We start from the raw sequence: 20,510 nt of genomic DNA on the forward strand, positions 1-20,510 counted from the left end.
GATACCGAAAATGTTTTTATTTTTTCAATTTTTTTAAATATTTTATTTTTTAATTTTTTTATATTTTTATTTTTTTACTAAATTTATTTTTTTATTTACTTTTTAGGGGCTTTGCGGAAATATTAGGGGTCTAAAAAGACCCCTGATATTTCCCTTTTAAAATAGAAAAAGAGATTTTTCTGTGTCCCCTGTTATCAATGAACAGGAATCCTCTGAGTGTTCCTGTTCATTGATAACTTGAGAATATTGTTTGTTTACTATAACTACAATTATGAATGAATGGGGGTGATGTAGATCACTCCCATTCATTCATAATTGAGGATATAGTTAACTTACCATATCCTCAATTATGTACACACACTCAGCGATCACTGATAGCTGAGTGTGTACCTTGCTTTTCTCTCTGACACGCTGTCACAGGAGGCTGATCGAGCGGTGTAAAGAGGAAAGCCCAGCCTCCTGTGACAGCGCTGTCTCCACCCCCACACCGCTCTGCCAGACTGTGATAGGCGGCTGAACGGTGTGGGAGGAGAGATGCCGGCCGCTCACAGCGCTCTCGTCCTGCAGCGCTCGGCCGGCTGTCACTTTCTTTTTTCCCCGCTGGAACAGCGGTCAGTGGGGAGAAAAGAAACCAGGGATGCGCCGATGTATCGGCCGAAACATGGCTCTTTCAGCATTATGCCAAAAGTGCAATTTTCGGCCGATATATCTGTGCATCCCTAGTTTTTTTCTTTCCTATTTTGGGGGGTGTCCTGTCCAAAATGAACAAAGCTTGCCAACCCCTTTGAACTACAGCTGGTAGTCTCCTTACACCTAGGAGACAGTTCTACTCATACTTTAAGTTACAGCTACCTTAAATACAGTGTACATTTTACTGTGTTTAATAAAATGTAATAGTATCCGTTCACTACACATGCAGTGTTTTACATTTTAGGTTGTTAACTTTATAGCATCGGGTCACGAAAGCATAACACATGCAGTATAATTTTCTTTAACAATTTTGTCACTATAGGCTTTCACTCAGGCAATTGAATTTAGCACTTGCATGTTTTAATTGATTTTTGTGTTCTTTATTTTAGAGTTTCGCAAAGATTATTATGCAGGTTGTATCTTAACCAGTTGACATCCGCGGTGTTAAACCCCCTTCCCATCCAGGCCATTTTTCAGTATTCAGCGCTGCGGTACTTTAACTGACATTTATTCCGTCATGCAGCGCTGTACTGAAATGAATTTTATACCCTTTTTTGGGGACAGATAGAGCTTTCTTTTGGTGGTATTTATTCACCACTGGGGGTTTTATTTTTTTACTATTATAAGGAAAAATTACCGAAATTTAAAAAAAAAAACAGTTTCCCCTATATTAAATGATAAAACATTTATTATTACCCAATTTTTTGGTAAAATATAAAAGATGGGGTCACGTCGGGTAAAAAGACACTAAACATGTCAAGCCTTAAAATTGCGTGCGCGCGCGAAACCTCAAAAAACGATAATACCCAAAATTGGCCCTAGGCGACGCTTTAAAAGCTGTTACCGCTCATCAGTTTAGTGTTATCAGTGATTGATGGCCCTAAAATGATTGCTCTCACTGCGACGTTCGCGGCGATATGTAACATGTGTAGCGCAATTGTAATTTTTGCGCGCTGGGGCACCGGACGCGTATTTACGTTTATAGGCGCGTAAACGTGGGGGTGGGGGAGTTAAACATTTTGGGGGGGTTTTTTCCCCTTTTTTTATATGTGGCTTTTATTTTATTTTATTTTTTTATGTGTTACTTTTCTTTTTTTTTATTTATATTTTTTTTTTTTGCACTTATTGTTATTGCTATTATATAGGGGGATAACAACCCCCTATATAATAGCAAAGGCACACTGACAGGTCCTCTTTATGGAGATATTAGGGGTCTCTAGGACCCCTAATATCACCTATGGACCCCAAAAGAAGCTGATAAAGCAGAGATCTGCCGCGAACGAGCACATATAGGCGATCGGCGGGCTATGGACCTGCTGATCGCCTATATGTGTGACACCCGGTACCGGGTGTGTGCATTGTCGGGTCTTTTCTGCCCGTGCGTGCCCGCTAGGGGGCGCGCGCGAGCAGAAAAAAATTGCCGCAGATGCAGCAGTGCCGTCCGTCCGTTTTTCTACTACGGGCGGACGGCAAGAGGTTAATACTGCTCTCTTCTGGCTGACATTAGCAGTGTGTTTTTTCTGGGCCATTGAGGTACAGTCTTTCTTCTTTGGGTTATACTGCCGCCTACTTGAGGATTGTACACTGGTAAACAAACTCCACATACTACCAGCATTCCAATGTTTTTTGCTAGTGTCCTAGGTGGCTAGATGTCTTTTTCTTCAGCTATGCTGTGTAAAAGACAAACCTATTTTTACGAACACCATTTTTCTTCACTGAAAGACTCATCTCTTCTAGAGCTAGTCTCCAATTGTAGCTATTCGGCACAGCCATCCTCATGCTAGCTTTTGGAGTTCTGCCTCCAGACCCTGCTGGACTGGACGTTGTGGGGATAGTCTTAACACGACCTTTGGGCACTGGATTCTGCATAGGACACCTTCTGGAGTCTGTTCCGGTAATAGCTTAGATGTTGAGAGTGCTTTCAGGGTCCAGGGCCATCAGCATTGCCTCAGTGCTAGCCCTGTCTCTGAAGATTCACTCACTGAGTAGGCCGATGGGGCCAAGCATTGGGAAGTACATTGGTCACTGGGTGCCTTTTTAAATTCCCCTGTTCTGGCTGGTTTCCCCTGTGGAAGGGTTTAACGGTGTGGGACTGAGCTCTGATATCTGCTTAGTTTTCAAAGAGCCACATGGAACTCCAGTCTTTGGTCCGTTCCATCTGCCCACCTACAGTAACTTTGGTCACCGCTGGCTATCCGACCCCCATCTGCCACCAGCTTTTTGGGTTTCTTGAGTACCTAAGGCCTTGCCTTGTAACCTGAGCCTTAGTGTATTTCCACTTTTTCTTCCAAATAACACTTATTTTGTATTTGTAGCATGTAGACATTCAAATAGCATGTAATGCTACAAAGGGAGCTGTGGGAAGTTGTTTACTCTAATTTAACCCTATCTGTACTGTACCAGCAGATTTTATTAATATAACTTATTTTAAAAACACGGTCCTAACAAAGGTTTAAAGACTTAGGAGCATTGTATGTTAATGAGAGGAAGCTCAGTTTGGCCCTCTACTTTCACTTTCAAACTGCTTAGAGTAACCTGGAATCTGCACAAAGGCCATCACCAAAGATGCATTTGAAAGGTAACACAATATATTAAAAAAAAATATTTTCAGGTATGTTTTGTGAATAGGAACACAGAACAAACAGTGAGCTGTTTTCTTACTTTCTACCAAAGTGGAAATGCACTTTAAGTTACTTTACTGCCAAGCAGTGGAAACATGCCTGATTCTGGACAGGACTTGTGGATGCAGTCCCGCTGTAATGGGTGCCCCTAGATCACTCTACTAATGGCTCTAGTTAGTAGCCTAATTGTGGTACCACTATCTGCAGCCTATAATCTTATTGCCTTTTACTATTCGTCTATTTCATCATTGAAGTCCTCTTTAGCTCCACTGGATGTGCCAGGTTCCCCTGTCTTTTTAAGCTGAGGTTTTCATTAGTCATGCAGAAGTTTATGGTCTAAATCACCCAGTTATCTGCTCCCGCACATACCTCCGCAGATTCTGTATCCGATTTACCCGCAGGCCTTATTAGCTTCTGAGCCATTGGCTGCAGAGATGGACTATTCTAAGTTGCTTTAGTCTGTGGCAGACAAGCTTATCCTGAAGTGACGGTCCTCTGTTATTACTGCTAAATTAAGAGGCCGTTCTAGCTCTTCATAGATTTCACTCCAAATTCAGCATTGAATCCACCAGGTGTCATTGTCTCCCTTCACCAGGAAGTCTTTCTGGTTTTTGTAGACCTAAAGGATGTGTACTTACCTGTCATGTTCCAATTTTTTTGCATCAGTATTTCCTAAGCTTGGCTGCGGGGATCCTACGCTTACCAGTTCACGGCCATGCTCTTTTGCCTTGCGTCTTCACCTCGAGTCTTCACAAAGGCGCTTTCCCCAGTATTAGACCTACTGCGCACTCATGGCATCCCTGTTGTGGGATACTTGGACAACCTTTTGTTGGATGCAGGCTCTGTTGGATAATGTTTACTGTCCAGCTGTTCGGATGGATCCTAAGCCTTTAGAAATCGGCAAACTAATTTTTAAGATCATTTTTATTTTATTTTTTTCCTTTAAACATAAAGATTTTTTACAATTTAACAGGAGGAGACAATCCCAAATATTTAGAATTGGAAAACCGTAAACAAAAACATCAATAGTTGTACATCAGCACAGTAACAAAGGTAAGATGCTTCCAGGAATAGTAGACTATGCAACACTGAAACAATGAGGGGAGAGGGTATGCCCTATGTGGGATTGTGAAAGATAAGCGGCCATGGAGAACTGAATGAAAGAAGAGGAAAAGGAAGGAAGAATAGGGGTGCTGGGCCCACCAGAAGGAGGGAACTACCTTAACTGCCCACGAGAGTATGATAGTCCTCTGAAAAGAGGAACTCATTCTATTAAAACTAGGTGGTACTTGGAAGAGGTGCCTTTTGATTAAACTGGTGAGGTCTTCCATATGTTTAATGTCTTTAATTTTGTGGAGCCAAGGGTTAAAAGAGGGAGATGTACTCTTCCATAGGTCAGGAATACATGCCTGGGCAGCATTCACCAAGTGACTGACTACCGAGCGCTGGTTTCCTTTAAGGAGTAAGAATTGTGGTGTAGATAAAGGGGTCCAGGGGTACCGCACAATCTGTAAATTTTTGAGTAATGGATTGTACTTGAGACAAAAAATCCCATGGCACAGGACCAGAAAATCTGGAGTATGTCAATGGAGGAGGAGTCACACTGCCAGCATAGGTCTGGGAACATTTTATGGAGCACATAGGGTGTTCTGTACCACCTAGTCAGTATCTTGTACCCGGATTCCTGGTAGGAATTACAGAGATGATTTCACAGATAACCGTAAAAGCTTAAACCCCTAGGTCCTGCTCCCATCTGTTGAGGAAATTAAGAGGTCTCTACGTCAGACAAAAGCAATAATTTGTAGCAAAGGGAGAGAACACGACTCCGGTTCAAAGATGGTAAGGGGAGAGTAAACGTGGATGCAGGGGGAAGAGTGGAGAGAAAATGAGATTCCTTCAAAATCCAAGAGGGGCAAGGACCGGATCACCTGCCTTTTCCATTGACAAAGGCAACTGAGATGCTTTGAGGAAAGGAGAGGCCTGAAACTTCTCCTGCTGCACCTGCCGGAGGAAAGCTGGATCCTGAAAGCCAGGGAGAAAGTGGAAATTCCCTTCAAGTGGATTGAACAATGCGCCACTTAGGCCCTATGGTCTGGTGTAGCCTGATGATCTGATGAATAGGACTGAAACACCATGGCAGGGACCGCAGTGGAATCTGAGAGAAGGTATGTTCTAATTTCAGCTCGGCATGTCTACACCAGCTCAACAACCCGGAAAAGTGTGCGGCCGGATCGTACATATGAACATCCAAAAGGGCCAGGCCACCATGGTCCTTGGGCCTGCGCAACACGTACTGGTTTTGAAGACCAAACAAATTTGCATTTAAGGGACTGCACAGAGTGGGAAATGGCAATGGAGAGTGTCTGTAGGGGGGTAGAAAAGTCATGGGGGAATTTTCTGTTTTATTAACCATGCCCGTCCATGAGCAGGTTAACATAGACCAGCCCTGAAGGTCAGATTTCAACGTGTGTAAGAGGTGTGAAGTTGAGTGAGAAAAGTTGCAGGAAAGTTAGATACCCAGTTGTTTGATCAAAAGCTCAGAATCCATTTCCCGTTCCAATGGTCCTCCTCTTTGAAGGGTCACATTTGGCAATTTATATGGAAGTTTTTTTAGTTCCCCATATATAGTCGAAATTCGACAAGAAAGTTCGAGACAGATATTTCCGGTGAAGAAAGGAAAAAGAGCAAATCTGAGTACACAGCTACTTTTATGGTGGTATTGGCCAATCTGTATACCTCTAATCTCAGAATTAGCTTGTATGGTGCACAAGAAGGGTTCCAAGGTAAATATAAAGATTAAGGGGGAAAGTGGACAGCCTTCTCTGGTTCCTTTTTGTATAGAGAAGGGAGAAGACTAAGAACCATTCACCAAAACTCTGGTGGAGGGTGTAGCGTAAAGCGATGAAATCCATGACAGCATCTGTGGGCCAAGACCAATATGCTCTAGAGTCTGGCACATGAACGTCCAGTTGACCCTGTTGAAGGCCGTCTCCACAGCCGTTGTGGGGCCCTCCCTCTTATCCTCTCAACAGGGCTGAATAAATGAGATTCAAGGCCTGGGTGGTTTTTGTGGGCTTCACGAGTGGGGACAAAACCAGTTTGGTCGGGGTGAATGAGGTTGATAACCTAGGAGAGAAGACAGACAAATTTTTGCAAACCATTTTATGTCCACATTAAGAAATGAGATAGGCCTATAGCTGGAGCAGGCCATGGGATCCTTCCCCGGCTTTGGGATTACAGCTATGTGAGCCATCAAAGAATCCGTGGGGATTTGTCCTTCAGAAAGGACCAAGTGCATAGTGTGCAAGAAGTGTAGGTTGAGAATTTCAGAGTAGGTTTTGTAGTACACTACAGAGAACCCAGCTGGGCCCTGGGCATTCCCACCTTGGGTAAGCTTTAGCCATTCAGCAGGCTTCAGCAATATCCAAAGATGTGTAGAATCCAACTGGAAGATTTTTTAGTGGCAATGAAGGTTCTGGATTTTTGCCAATGAACAGCGTTGGCCAGTGATTAGCTGCATTGATTACCTTATTCATAAAATGCCCTCTACATTTAGCCAAGGCGGACTAAGCCTTAGCTAGACAGAGAACAGTGGGGACTCACAATGAAGGGACAGTTGGGAGGCGGAGTCCAGGTCCAACCTGCATTTATGCGTGGTCTTCAAAGCATTATTTGAGAGCATGAGGCATTTTGCTGTGGTTGCTGACATTTCATATGCGACCCCAGTTTAATGAACGTACCCCTGATATAGGCTTTATGAGCTTCCCACACCACATAAAGAGAACAGTCAGGAGTAGAGTTCAAGTAAAAGTAGACACGTAGGTTCGCTTCCATAGTGGCAGATAGTCAAGTCCTAGAAAAGTGAATTATTGAGGTCGAGGGTCTGGGGGCCCCAGTTCTAGGAGTAACAGATTGGGGCATAATGACACACAGAAATTGCACCGATCTCAGAGCTAGAAACGGAAGACAAGAAATTATGGTGGATCAAGAAGAAATCTATGCGGGTGTAGGCAAGTTGGGACGGGTAATAGGTGTAGTCCTTGGTGGATGGGTGATGCACACGCCAGACATCAATGAGTTGATGAAGATGGAGACATTTCTTTAAACCTTTAAGGGTAGCATAAGACACATGAGAAGAGGCCCTGGAAGAATCCAGGAGCGGGTCCAAAACAAGGTTAGAGTCTCTGCCCAATAGCAACAGACCTTCACTAAAGTTAGAAATTTGTGCCAGTACACGTTCTAGGAATGTGATCTGCCCCTGATTTAGCAGGTATAGGTTGACCAGGGTAACCGCTTGATCCCCCAAAGTACCTTTTAGACTAGAGGTGCACTGAAATAGAAATGTAAAAAACGAAATAAAAATTGTCAGGCAGAAACTGAAAATGTTTTTATTTATTTTTTATAAACTTTTTAATTTTTTTTGTATATTCATTTTTAATTATTTTTGTTTTTTACTTTACTTTTAGGGGCTTCAGGGGAAATATTAGGGGTCTAAACAGACCCCTGATATTTCCCTTTTAAAATAGAAAGAGATTGAGAACACAGAGTCCTCAATCTCTTTTTCTGCATCCTCTGTTATCAATGAACAGGAATGCTCTGAGTGTTCCTGTTCATTGATGACATGAGGACAGAATGTTTACTATAACTACAACTATGAATGAACATGAGATGATGTAGATCACTCCCATTCATTCATAATTGAGGCCATACCATATGCTCAACTATCTACAAACATTCAGCGATCGCTGAGTGTTTGCTCTCCTCTCTAACACGCTGTCACAGGAGGCTGAGCGAGCGGTGCGGGAGGAGAGCTCAGCCCCCAGTGACAGCGTGGGCTGTCTCCGCCCCAAACCCGTCTAATCAGGTAAACGTGGCAAAAAAACCTGTAACTGGCTAAAATATTAAAACATCAGGCACAGCTTAGAAAAAAATATGTAATAACCAAGCAGGAGGAAGGCAACATGAGATCTTCATACAATCAGAAAATAATGACAGCAAGTGAGAGTATTAGCGGGGGATTAACATAAATAGAAAAAGTGAAGCTGGCCCTCCCAGATAGACCTATAATCATGTAGGTCTAAGCAAGGTGTCCAGCATCAAAGGAATGGTAAAGGAACAACCCCCGCACCAGATCAAAAAGAACCAACTCCAGGGGCCGCTCCCCACCCCAACACTTATGCAAAGGCGTGACCATTGCATAACCATGAGCCGACTTGCTCGGAAGGAACCCAGAGGAGTCTGCCTGCACCCAAAAGCGCACAAGGTGAGTAAGTAATAAAATAAGAGGGTGAAGGCAATGCATGGGGAGATATGCAAGTAAAGCAGATCCACCCAGGAGGAGCAATTGACTTAGAGGCAATGATTACACAGTGGAATGGCAGAACGAAACGATTACACAGTGGGACCCCAGACCAAAGTCCACAGAGCATATAAATAAACCATCTCTATGGGAAATCTATGGTAAAGGTACAATAGCGAGCGTGGAGCACCCCCAGTCCAAACAGAGCGTTGGCTATAACGAGTTTCCAGCAGTTAAAGCAGAAACTCACAGAACCACTGAGCATCAGAAAGTTAGGTGGATCGGTAAGGTCTGAAAACGGGTGCAACCATCATTGTTTGTGATCAGCTGGAAGGTTGGGGACAGTGATCTTCTGCGGGGCTCTCTCCTCTAATGGTAAGGCAAAGGACCCGGGGTAGGAGGAAGATCCATAGTCAGCCAAGCCGGGACATCAAAGAACGGGAAGAAAGCTGACAGTTGATCCAGTTGTTGGATCATTAATGTAGCACCATTCCTGTGGACTATAAGCGAAAAAGAATAATCCCAGGAGTATGTCCCGCCAGCATCACAGATTACAGCCAGTAGTGGGCGTTAGTCTCATAATCAGGATTCTGCGTGACATCCGGAAGCCGAGTCAGACACCCCATCAAACACGGGGTCTTTCTGCCAGGCCTTATGCACGATATCCTCTTTCAGGGTGTAAAATTAACCCGGAAAAGGACATCCCTAGGCGAGGAACCCAGGCATTTACACGGTGGACTCTATCCAACTCAATGGGTGATGAATCCGATACTTATCCATCATGCCATACCATCGGGCAGGCATGTAATTGGCCCCACATGTATTATGCAGCAGAACAACCCCAAACATACAGCCAATGTCATTAAGAATTATCTTCAGTGTAAAGGAGTCCTGGAGGTGATGGTTTGAGCCCCAAACTCAACATCTAGTCTGTCTGAGATTACTTGAAGACAAGGATTTGAGGCAGCCTACATCCATCCAGAAGATCTGTGGTTAGTTCACCATGATGTCTGGAACAACCTACTTGCTGACTTCCTTCAAAAACTATGTGCAAGTGTACCTAGAAGAATTGATGCTGTTTTGAAGGCAAAGGGTGGTCACGCCAAATATGGATTTGATTAGGATTTCTCTTCTGTTAATTTTTCTTTCAATTTTGTTAATCAACATAAACTATTAATTTTTTTTTCTTCTCTGAATTAATTCTTAACAGCATTTTTTTCGCACATGCCTAGTACCAATATTTTGTCTCCCTTATAGACACTCCCTGGATTCTCACGATAGTAATGCTTAAGCCACCTTTTAAACCTCTCGGATATCTCTCTGAATTGGTGGCCTTGACCTGTAAAGAGCCCTTTTCTGGTTATTCACAAAGTTAAGGTCCCCATTAGAGGCAGCTCGTTTCTGGTTCCATTATCACTAGGTGGATTCAGTGAACTATGACTCAGGACTAGGAATTGAAGGGTAAAGTTCCCCTATTCTGCTTAATGCTTGCTTCACTCACAGTGAGTGCTTGTGTCGTCCAACATCAGGCTTTGGTATCCCAAATCTGTAAGGCTGCCACCTGGTCCTGTTCATACTTTTTGCCCAAAGTTTACTAGGTTTACAGGCCTCTGTGAATGCTAGCTGCAAAGTGCTTCAGACAGGCCATTGTCTAAGTGTATGGTCTCAACAATCAGATTTTACCCTTTCCTGTCAAGCTGACTCTACTTGATTTGTTAGTACTTCCCAGATTTGCAAGGCTGCCACCTGGTCTTTTCACATGTTTTGTGAGGTGTACATTGCGGCCTCATCTGATGTCACTTTAGATACAAGGTCCTTCAGGCAGCTCTTTTGAGCTGCAGGCAGTCCTCAATTCTGTTTTTCCGGGGCCTGTTAGCCTTTGTGGCGTTGCCCTCCCCTCAGTTGGACTGCTTTAGGGTGTCACAAAGACAAGACTTCCTTTTTTCCCCAATATAGACGAAAAGAAATATTGGATTTTTTTTCCAACTCACCGTAAAATCATTTTCAAGTCTCAACCCCATGTGTCTGATCATGCTCTCTGTACTGCTGTGCTGAAAAAAAAAAACTGCATCATGCTGTTAGTCGGAAGGATTATACTGCACTGGCATACAGTTTTTATGTTTGCCGGTGTCCAGTCCTCTTGTCATTGGCAGTATAACCTGAAGGTGAAAGACTTCCTGTGTCCCCTCAATGGACTCCTAGAAAAGGATTTTACAGTGAGTGCAAAAATTAACCAGTTGACATCCGCGGTGTTAAACCCCCTTCCCATCCAGGCCACGGTTAATAGAGCATTCCATGAGGGGAATTTATCAAAACTGGTTGCCATGCACAGCTGCACCAGATTTTGTCTGCTCCAATCAGCGTCTCTTTCATTTTCAAATCTTAACTGAACAAACTGAAGAGAGAAGCTGATTGGGTGCCATGGGCAACTGCTCCAGATTTTGTCTGCTCCAGTTTTGATAAATTCCCTTCCGTGTGTTTACATATTTATTCTAAATATTACGGTATTCTATTTTTCAATATATTGTTACAAATCGATTCCAATTTGTAGTCTCATTTGTGCAACATTTTTGTTCTGAGATAAAGTTTTAAAAATATGAGATAAAGACTTTGTGTGTGAAGTCCAAGTGGAGACATTTCGAGAACAGCTTATCTTTAGTTTTTATGTATGCCGTTTGTCACAGTACAGACAGTGCAACAGCACCCAACCAATAAGCCATCCCATATATACCTCATGGTGACTATTACTTTGATTGGATGCAGCAGCAAAATTGCATCAATCCAGTAAGCAAGGGATCAAAGCAATCCATTCTAAGGACTGGCGAGGAGCAGTTTTTGTTTGGTAGAACAAGCAAATGTTGCAATCTGCAGGACTTGCAGGGTTGTGTATAGGATTGCACATTTTACAGAATTCTGTTTTAAAATTGCTTCTATTCTTAAATACCGTTGTATATTTTTCACATTTCATTTGGCTTGGACTGCACTTCTGATTCACCAGAGATTTTATAGTTTTAATTTTATTTTCTTCCTTGATGCTCAAGTTGAAAATTATTTTTTGGTCAACAGATTGTTTTCACCAATTTTATATTGTTTCAATGTTTTAAGAAATATAACCATTTGTTAACCTTTTCAATGCAGGCTAATCCAAGTGTTTCACATGTGAGTAATCACTTGGCTGCAGCACCACCTTTGCCTACTCCAGCAGTAGCCCAAGGAGGGGTAGTTGGGACAGCAGTTGCACCAAGTTCTGCTAGTGTGGCTGCATCAGTTCATAGCAAAAACCCATATGTTTCAGTAAAGCCTGCTCTTTGGAAGGAAACTGTAACAGTGGAAGCCAGTGCAGATAGCTCCAAGAAGGAAAAGGTATATTCATTTTTCATTCCAAGTCTTGTGTGTTGTAACAATATGCCCTTTAAAATGTAATTGTATCTTTTGTGCAACTACATTTTGACTAGAACACCAAGCTCTCCCTTTCCCGCACACTAGTCAACATCTCAACCAAACCCACACATACATGCCACACTCTATTTCATCCCATGAAAAGTGTGTGCTACGTTATCCCACTGGAGATTATAAGACTGGGGGCAAGGGGGGGGGGGGGTGGATTGGTCAAAGTGTAAGTGCACTAAAGGTGCATATAACTATGCCAATGTAAAATGTATCTAGGTGCATTTAGGGCAACTATAGTTTAAACATTTTCTATGGCAGAATTATTACATATGAGTAGAATATGGCGATAGAAAAAAAATTCCCTAAATGTGTTTAAAATAACAGGCAGATTCAGAGAGGACTAAGGTAATGTGTAGATATCGGGTACTTGGATACTAGCATTTGGTGGTTCAAGCCTGTAATATCACTTCGGGCAGTGGTGTATCTGAAGTGGTGTAACCCTGTTCCTAACGGCCATGTCCATGCCAATCCGAACCCCCTAGGCCTACTTTTCCCAGGTCCATCTTGGTACTCCAGACCCATGTGGAGGGGTGCAGAGACCAGGCAGGAGCTGGTGCTGCAGTTTGCTGGTGGCTGGAGCAGACTGGGGTGGACAATTGGGCACTCCAGTGTGTGGACCTTTCATTACTCCTTTCGTATTCTGGAGCGCACGAGTACCCGTGAGCGGCCCTTTACTATTATGGTAGACATTAAGCAGAAGAGCTCTGAGAGTAAGGCGCTTTCAAGCTCCACAGTGATCCAGGGATGTGGGAAGGGGATTAACAGAAGTTGCCTCAGGGACCCTGCTTTAGATTGTTAGCCTTCGCTTAGCCTCACTGCCCCCTCTAATGCATTTATTGACCCTTTATTGTGAACCTCCATCTTGGCAAAGAGAAATTTGCAGCCTCTGTCGGTTTTTATGGGACATATTTCTGCTATGTTGAAATTGTGTGGCCGCAGAGGGCACAGTGCAGTCCACCCTCTTTTTCACCACCTTATTTGCTGTTGAACACTGGCATGGCTAGCGCTCTCCTGCCCAATGAAGAGGAATAGGTGGTGGTTAGTACCTCCTCAGGCTGACATTTCTTCAAAGGAGTTACTACCTTTTGGTGATTCTGTCGCAGTATGACACAATTTCAGTGCTCATTGATGAGGTGCAAGAGCGTCTAACCATTGACCAACTTGTTCAAGCTCATCCTAAGGTCACCCCTGTATGGGATCTCTTAAGAAAATGAGGCCCATTAAGACCTTTCCAACGCACTCCTTGGTAGAGAAAGTGCTATATGTGGATTGGCCACATCACTCCATCAAAGCAGTTTGCGCAGCAGTACCCACTGGACAAGGCATTTATCAAAGTGGGCAATGCCAGAGGATAATGCTGCTTTTTCTTGTCATAAGTTCGTAACTATACCGGTGGATACATTGAACAAGCTCTTTGATGGCTTGCTTAGGGCTTCCCTCGCCCTAATTAGGCCTACTTTGCAGCCAGGATTTCTGGTTGTGTTAAACCAAAAATTAAGTTGTTTTTTTGTTTTTTTTAATCTGTATGTTAGTAGCTGGAGTAACTCTCAGGTTATGAGCCATATCTTGAATCATAATGTCATGTCCTGTATTGATTTATCATGTATTTGATGCCCCATCTCCAGACTAGGACCACAGCAGTGTTTTTGGATTGAAGATAACGTATCTCCAGCTTTTCATTTTATGAGTGTTCTAATTAGGACAAATGATTCAGCTTCCAGAGATCAGTTTCTTCAAAAAAGCAAACATGCTAGCTGTTCTAGTCCTAGGTAGGGGGGTGGTGCAAAATGCATATACATATCCTGAATGTCCACTTGCTGTCCTAATATGCTGGGTAAAGTGATGAATGATATATAAGGGTTTGTAGGAGAGTATGCAGAATTTTCCTGAGCAGTGATATTCTGGTCCCTGCAAAGTTGGTATGTTTCATCGTTGGAGCCAAACACTAATTGCATCAGGTTAACTTTTAGGCTAAAATGTTTATGAATAGAGTATTTTTTTTATAAATAGTTTTTCTTTTAATTTAACACTGTAATTTATTGCATTGTGTCAAATGTGTATTTTTTTCCCCTTCTAGAAAATTCTAATTCAGGAGCGAGCAGCACACGAAGTGAAAGTGGCTATAAAACAATATTATCAAAATAAAGATATCACAAAAGATGAATATAAGGAGATTGTGAAGAAAGCTGTTGACAAGGTAAGCAAAGTGCATATTTTGAATGTTGAATGTTACAATTAGATTAGACCAATTCCAGACAAATATATTCAGTGAGCTAGCTATGATATTAAGAGGTGCACAAAGCTCCATAGAGCGTCAGCAGGAGAGCAGAAAGTGTACATCCTAAGGCCTGTGTTGTAGAACTTCCCCCTGTTTCTTCCTGTAATCACATTGATCATTTTAAGACATGTTTAAGGGTGGGCTCACAGCATAGCATTGTGTTAATTGCACAGTTTGTTGTGTTTAACTGTGTTAAAGTACAGGAGATGTGTTGGCATTCATTTGAATGGTACCCCAAGAGTACCTCCTGCTGCAATGTACCCAACTGCACTGCAACACGCTGTACCGCAACGTTGTTCCTGGTGTGACATATTGGCATGCTGGCGGTGGGAGGAGCCTCAGCACCATTTTAACTTTGGTGCCATTAACTGGGCTTATTACCGGAGCGCCACATTGAGTCTGTGCAGCCTCCTTCCAATTCACAATCCACTGTGCATACCAATTTACAGAGTTTATGCAGATCTTTGTTTCCTGCCGTCTCCCCTTCATCTGCACCATCACTTAAATACACTGGACCTATTTTGGGCTCCCTGGAGCCTCCAGTGAGTCAGTCAGATTATATTAACCATTCCTGCTTCCGCAGGTACTTGTGAGTACTCGGATACACTTGGATACAGTAGTATGGCAGACCTGTAAGCAGAAGGGCACCGGTCCCATGGGTCTTGCTGGCTTATGATCCAGTAACCGTTCAGGAGTGGGGCAATGTGCCTTCTAAATGCCCTGGGACAAATGGTCCTGATTGTTCCGGGAGGGGAGCGGAGTCCCAGCTACCCTCAGAGGTGGTTATAGATAACTATGGTTGCTTCCTCCTCTGGATTTATGTGAAAGATTTCAGACAGTGGCAGAAAATGTATCTAGATACAAACATGTTAATGGAATCAGAATGCAGGGGCCCCAAGTGTGCATCAATGCCATTTCCTCCAGAGTCTATCTCTGATTTTCAAGTAGCTGCAACTTTGAAATAATTGAAGGGTACCTTTGTTTGACTTGGTACGTGAAGAGTTTGTCTGCTGACAAAACGGCAAAAGTTTATGGTCCTTTTTAACACAATACGCACAAGCCTTGACCTGGAACAACCTACATCAAACGTGCCTTAGGTCGCCAGCCCCAACTTGTTAAAACTTTTCCAGGGCATTCACTGTTACAGCCTGTTTTGCACTGTGATTGGCCTATTCTGGAGAAAATCTTTGCTCTCCCAAGTGTTTTGCCCAGCAATATCCTATTGAGGAGAGGGTCATCACTAGTGGATCTTGTGGATTAACTGTCCTAGACCTTTGAGGGTCCCTGTGGAGGACATTTTAGCGTCCACAGTAATACTGTGGACAAGAGACTGGAAGCCCTTTGTAAAGCTTTATTTACCTTACATGCCCTTCCATTGCAACCACATTCCTTTGCCAGACCTTAGCTGTCTTGTCCAAGGATATGTCTCGGAATCCAAGGTCTGTCCTAAATGATCCCTCTGTCCTACCAACAGTTGTCGCTCATGCCTGTGACCCTTTTTTTTTTTTGCTGTGTTAATGGGGTGGTGAATATCATTTGCCTGATGCCCAGGATCTGCCTTCAGTACGCACGCGGAAGACCCTTTGGCTCAAATTTTGATCTGTGGAACAACAGTGTAAGAAATGTCTTCTGCACACACCCTTTGATGGAGAATGCCTTTTTTGGCAAATCCCTAGGCCCCTTTTATCAAGGATAAAACCTACCATTAAAATATTTTGGGGAGTAAACAAGTCCCTCCCCTCTGTTCTTATGATCTACTCAAGTTTTTTTTTTACAAACCTGAGGTATGATGGGAGTTAAACTAGGCTTCCCTTACAGCTTTTGCTTGCCACAGTCCAGTCTCCTGAAGGCAGCAGCATAACTAATGTTCCTGAATTGCATCACATGTCCCATACTGTAAAATAATTTTCATGGAATACATGAAGTTAACTTGTTTGCTGTAGATAATCTAAAATGCGTCCCATTTATAATATAAATTACCATTGTGGACCAAAGCAGTACAAAGTTTTTTACAAATTTTATTTATGTATGCAAAAAAATAAAGACAAACGCTTAAATATTGTTAAAAGAAAACCCTAGCAGAAAGGTAATAGCAAAGGGGGTGAAGGAGTTAATTAGAGCCAATTTAGGTTCACCAAGTGTTAGTAAGTGGCCTATTTTGTAACACATTCAATTCTTTTTAAAAAAACTAGCTTATTAGCGTTTTCATTTTTACCTTTTTAAGGGGCCTAAATACTTGTTCTAAATTTCTAAAGACTTAACTGCAGATTCTATTAGAATAATACTTAATGGTCTTGTTTTTTTGTTTTTAAAGGTGTGTCACAGTAAAAGTGGAGAAGTTGATTCAGCTAAAGTGGCAAATCTTGTGAAGGCTTATGTGGACAAGTACAAACACTCTCGCAAAAAGGGGCCAGAGGACAGACTTTGAGCTACAGATCATCACTGGGGTCATACAAAGGACTGCGACAGTAATTGTCAAAGTGCAATTTCAGTGTCTTGATAGAATTGTTCACAACTGTGATTGATTGAAATCGGGTTTTGATACAATTATAATTTTCAATGTATGATTGATTACATTTAGAGGTCCCCTTCTTATGTTGTTTTCCCCCCAAAGCATACTTAATGGATTTTTGTTTTTACTAGAACAAACATGGTTAATAATGATGTACAGCATTTTGACTTAATCAATTATGTGTGTAATATTAGAGATGTCATTCTCAATACTTGGCTACCAGCTGGGTGCTGTGTGTACAGTATATGGAATCTGTTAGTTAAAATTCTTATCATGAGAATCTTTGATTGTGTTTTTTCTTCTAATCATAGTGAGATGTTTTTTCTTGGCCTGTTTCTAGTCTAACTGGACGCACTGGCCTTTCAATGTAGCCATAAAGATGTATGTTCCTCGATAGTCTGTTTAGAATACCCGTACGCTACTACTGCAACATTTGTGTCCAACAAATATATATTTTTCTAAGATGGACACCAACTATGGCAACACCAAATAAATATCATGCTGCTTGTCTGCTTTGTCATTTTCCTCGTGCAATGCAATTTCTCTTTCTGAAAGCAAATGATCACGTCTTATGCAGTATGTCCAAAAGAAAATGTATAAAGCGTTAATAAAGCAGTGCAGATTCCAGTATGTAAGTGAGCTGACTGAAGTGACGGGAAATCGGTTTGCTATGTTATTGTGATAGGTCTTACTCGGTAAGCAATACAAATACTATGATGGGTTACAGCAATCCTAATCGACATAGTAAAGAATATCACCAACATGAAGCTGTGGGATGGTTTGTTAAAGTAGAAGGAAGGGCTAAAACTGTTAACCCTTTTGCTGCCAGTGGTTTTGCACACATTCTAATCCAGGCCTGAAAAATTACTTAACCCGCCACAATTATATATTTTCTGAAAGCAGAGACACTGTAGAATAAAATGGTGGCAGTTGCATTTTTTTGTCACATCTTAACGCAAAGCTTCATCAAAATTCCAGTAAAAAAAAAAATGCACAAGTTAAGTTTTTAGTTTACAAAAACACAACATAATACCCATATTTTTTATTTTTTTATATATAATAAGATAAGGTTGTTCTGAGTAGTTACACAACATGACAAACTTAAAATTGTGTGCCCCTGAAACGGAAAAATATAAGGTACCCTAAATTGTCCATATGCAACTCTTTAAAAGCATGTAGAGGTCATCAGTTTAGAGGGGGGGAGTTCCTCCCAACTCTAATACCCCCCCCCCAAACCACACACACGCACGCCCTCTATGTGATGGCACGTTGGAGGTGACAGGTATTCTTATGGACTTCAAAAGAAGCTGATCAAGCACTTCTCAGCCTTTTGGCTAAGATCAAGTGTAGTATCTGTTCTTATCAGTTCTAGAGGGGAAAAGCATGGACTGTCCTTGGGACGGACTGTTGCTTAGTACCCTCAGGAGTAAAGGTAGGTGCTCGAGGCGACTCCTTTTTAGAAGAGGGGGGAGTTGCCTCAGCACTATTGCCTACTGACTGAATGGATGCGAGGGTTCGGGGTGGGGGGTGGCGGCAGCAGAAGCCCGTGGTGTTGTGCCCCCTGGGGTGGCATCCCAGGGGGTGCTCAGAAAGTCACATGGGTATAGCAGGTTTTTGTCTTTATCTTCAAAAAGAGTCAGTAAAGGGGGGTGTGGCCGGATGGCGAGCTGAGCGGCCGAAGTGGAGTTCTGGTGTTAGATCGGGTCCAAGGTGCCAGCAACAGCACTCACCGATCGTTGCAGCACTATCCTATCAGCCACTGACCTAGCAGTCGTTGTGCTGGGGGAAACGGCCAAAAAAGTCTGGTCCGTGGAGACTTGACAGACTTTTTCTCTGTGGTCAGCACGTCCCGCAGCCAAGATGGTACCGTTACCTCACAAGGCGCTGCCGCTATGACAGCAAGGGCAGGCCGCTCGACCTCACAGACCTCCTCTGCAAAGTCTAATACAGCTATCGGAAGGCAGCTCTGACTCCGCCCAGTTAAGCACAGAAAACAGAAAGGAACCCATTCTGCACTGGGTAAGCAGCCATCTTATGTTGCCTCAGATGAAGGCAAAGGAGATTCTATTGATGCTTTTCCCACTACAGATCAACCAATTGTTGATACCACATTAAAAAGCATGTTAGTCTCTCTGCACAATGATATGTCCTCTCTTATAAAGCAGGTCCAAAAAAAAAAAAAGATATGAATGAACTGGGAGAATGTGTCAGCCATGTTGAAAACAAAATGGGAGATTATACAATCGCATATAATGAATTAGTGGATGCCCACTCTGGCATCACGGCTGATATGCAAGCTATGTCTCTGAAGATCGCAGATCTTGAGGGTAGGTCTCGTCAAAACAATATTAAACTTGGAGGAGTAGCTGAAGTAATCGCTGCACCCCAACTGGGGGATTACGTACAGAAATTCATCAAAACCCTGCTGCCAGACGTTTCGGAGTATGAGGTAATTGTTGACAGGGCTCATCACTTACCTAAGACCCCATTCACACTGAGCGACATGGAAATCGCGCAACATCTTCCTATTGGGCTGTATGCAATCAGGAGCAATATCGCTCTAAAAAAGGGTCATGTAGGAGTGACAAGCTACCAGCGACGAGCTACAAGCGATATTGAGCGACGAGATGTGAACAGCTACATTGAAATGTATTGGTGAAGCTACATAGAGCGATATAGCGTGGAAATATGAGCGATATCGCTGCAAAAATCGCTCAATGTGAATGGGGCCTAAGCCTGCGTATCTGCCTGATAAACTACTTAGAGATGTAATAGCCCGCATCAAAGATAAATTGATGACTGCAGTGAGACGCCACTCACCACTACCTGAACCATACTCAGGAATCACAGTATATGCAGATCTATCTCAAGCCACTATCTTGGCACGTAGGAAACCAAATACCCTCACCAAGGCGCTCCGAAAACATCAGATTGCTTACAGATGGGGCCATCCCACCAAACTACTGGTGACGAAAAATGGAAAGATTCATCCGATATCCTTGACCGACGGGCTTGCAGTCCTCAGGGCCTGGGGAATACAACCAGAAGATGATTCTATGGAAGCTGCAGTGGATCCCAAAGTGGTACCTAACAAACACCTGAAAGTAATGTTTGCTCACCTTTGGTTCTTAAAGTGCGCAAATCGTGGAGACGGAGTCTCACAATGTAGCAAGATTTGCCTTGGACCGTTCTATAGTTGGAGTTTCACTCTCCCCTGACGTTTCATGCAGCTGAGTTCTGCTTCAAATGGTCACGGATGCGACCGTTTAATTTGTCATAGTTTTTTTAATGTTTTTTGTTGTATTAACTGTTTTATTATCTCTCAAGGTTTTTTCTCTCAAAAACAGCAAGATGTTTTCCGCAAGCTTTGTTACACGAACCATGGACTTCCTACATGTATCATCCTAAGGGTATAATTTTTTCAACTGTCAACCGTAGTCATTTGTAATGAGTTTAAAGTATGTCACATCTTCCCCCAGAGTCACTTTGGGTATGCCCAGAGGCTGGAACGTAAAATGCTGCACTATCTGCCTTTTTTTGTGCTAGGTACAGCAGTTATGACTATTTATGATGGGAATTAAAATTCTCTCTATTAATGCCAAAGGCCTTAATAGCCCTCAAAAACGCTCCCATCTCTTGACTGAGGCCAGACAGCACGGT

At 42.7% G+C, this 20,510-nt stretch overlaps 1 protein-coding gene across 1 annotated transcript in view; it reads left to right on the forward strand.

Moving 5' to 3' along the window:
- The window catches only part of SCAF11 (SR-related CTD associated factor 11), a 59,909-nt gene extending 42,539 nt beyond the window's left edge, over positions 1–17,370 (forward strand). The window contains exons 10-13 of the mRNA XM_018559485.1: positions 10,767–10,789; positions 11,749–11,973; positions 14,138–14,257; positions 16,653–17,370. Coding sequence (XP_018414987.1) covers positions 10,767–10,789; positions 11,749–11,973; positions 14,138–14,257; positions 16,653–16,766 — 482 coding nt within the window. The 3' untranslated portion in view covers positions 16,767–17,370. The remainder of the gene's footprint in view (positions 1–10,766; positions 10,790–11,748; positions 11,974–14,137; positions 14,258–16,652) is intronic.
- The last annotated feature ends 3,140 nt before the right edge of the window (positions 17,371–20,510 follow it).

This window comes from Nanorana parkeri, unplaced genomic scaffold (genome assembly GCF_000935625.1).
Source record: "Nanorana parkeri isolate BGI_ZX_2015 unplaced genomic scaffold, ASM93562v1 scaffold399, whole genome shotgun sequence".
Taxonomy (NCBI): Eukaryota; Metazoa; Chordata; class Amphibia; order Anura; family Dicroglossidae; genus Nanorana; species Nanorana parkeri.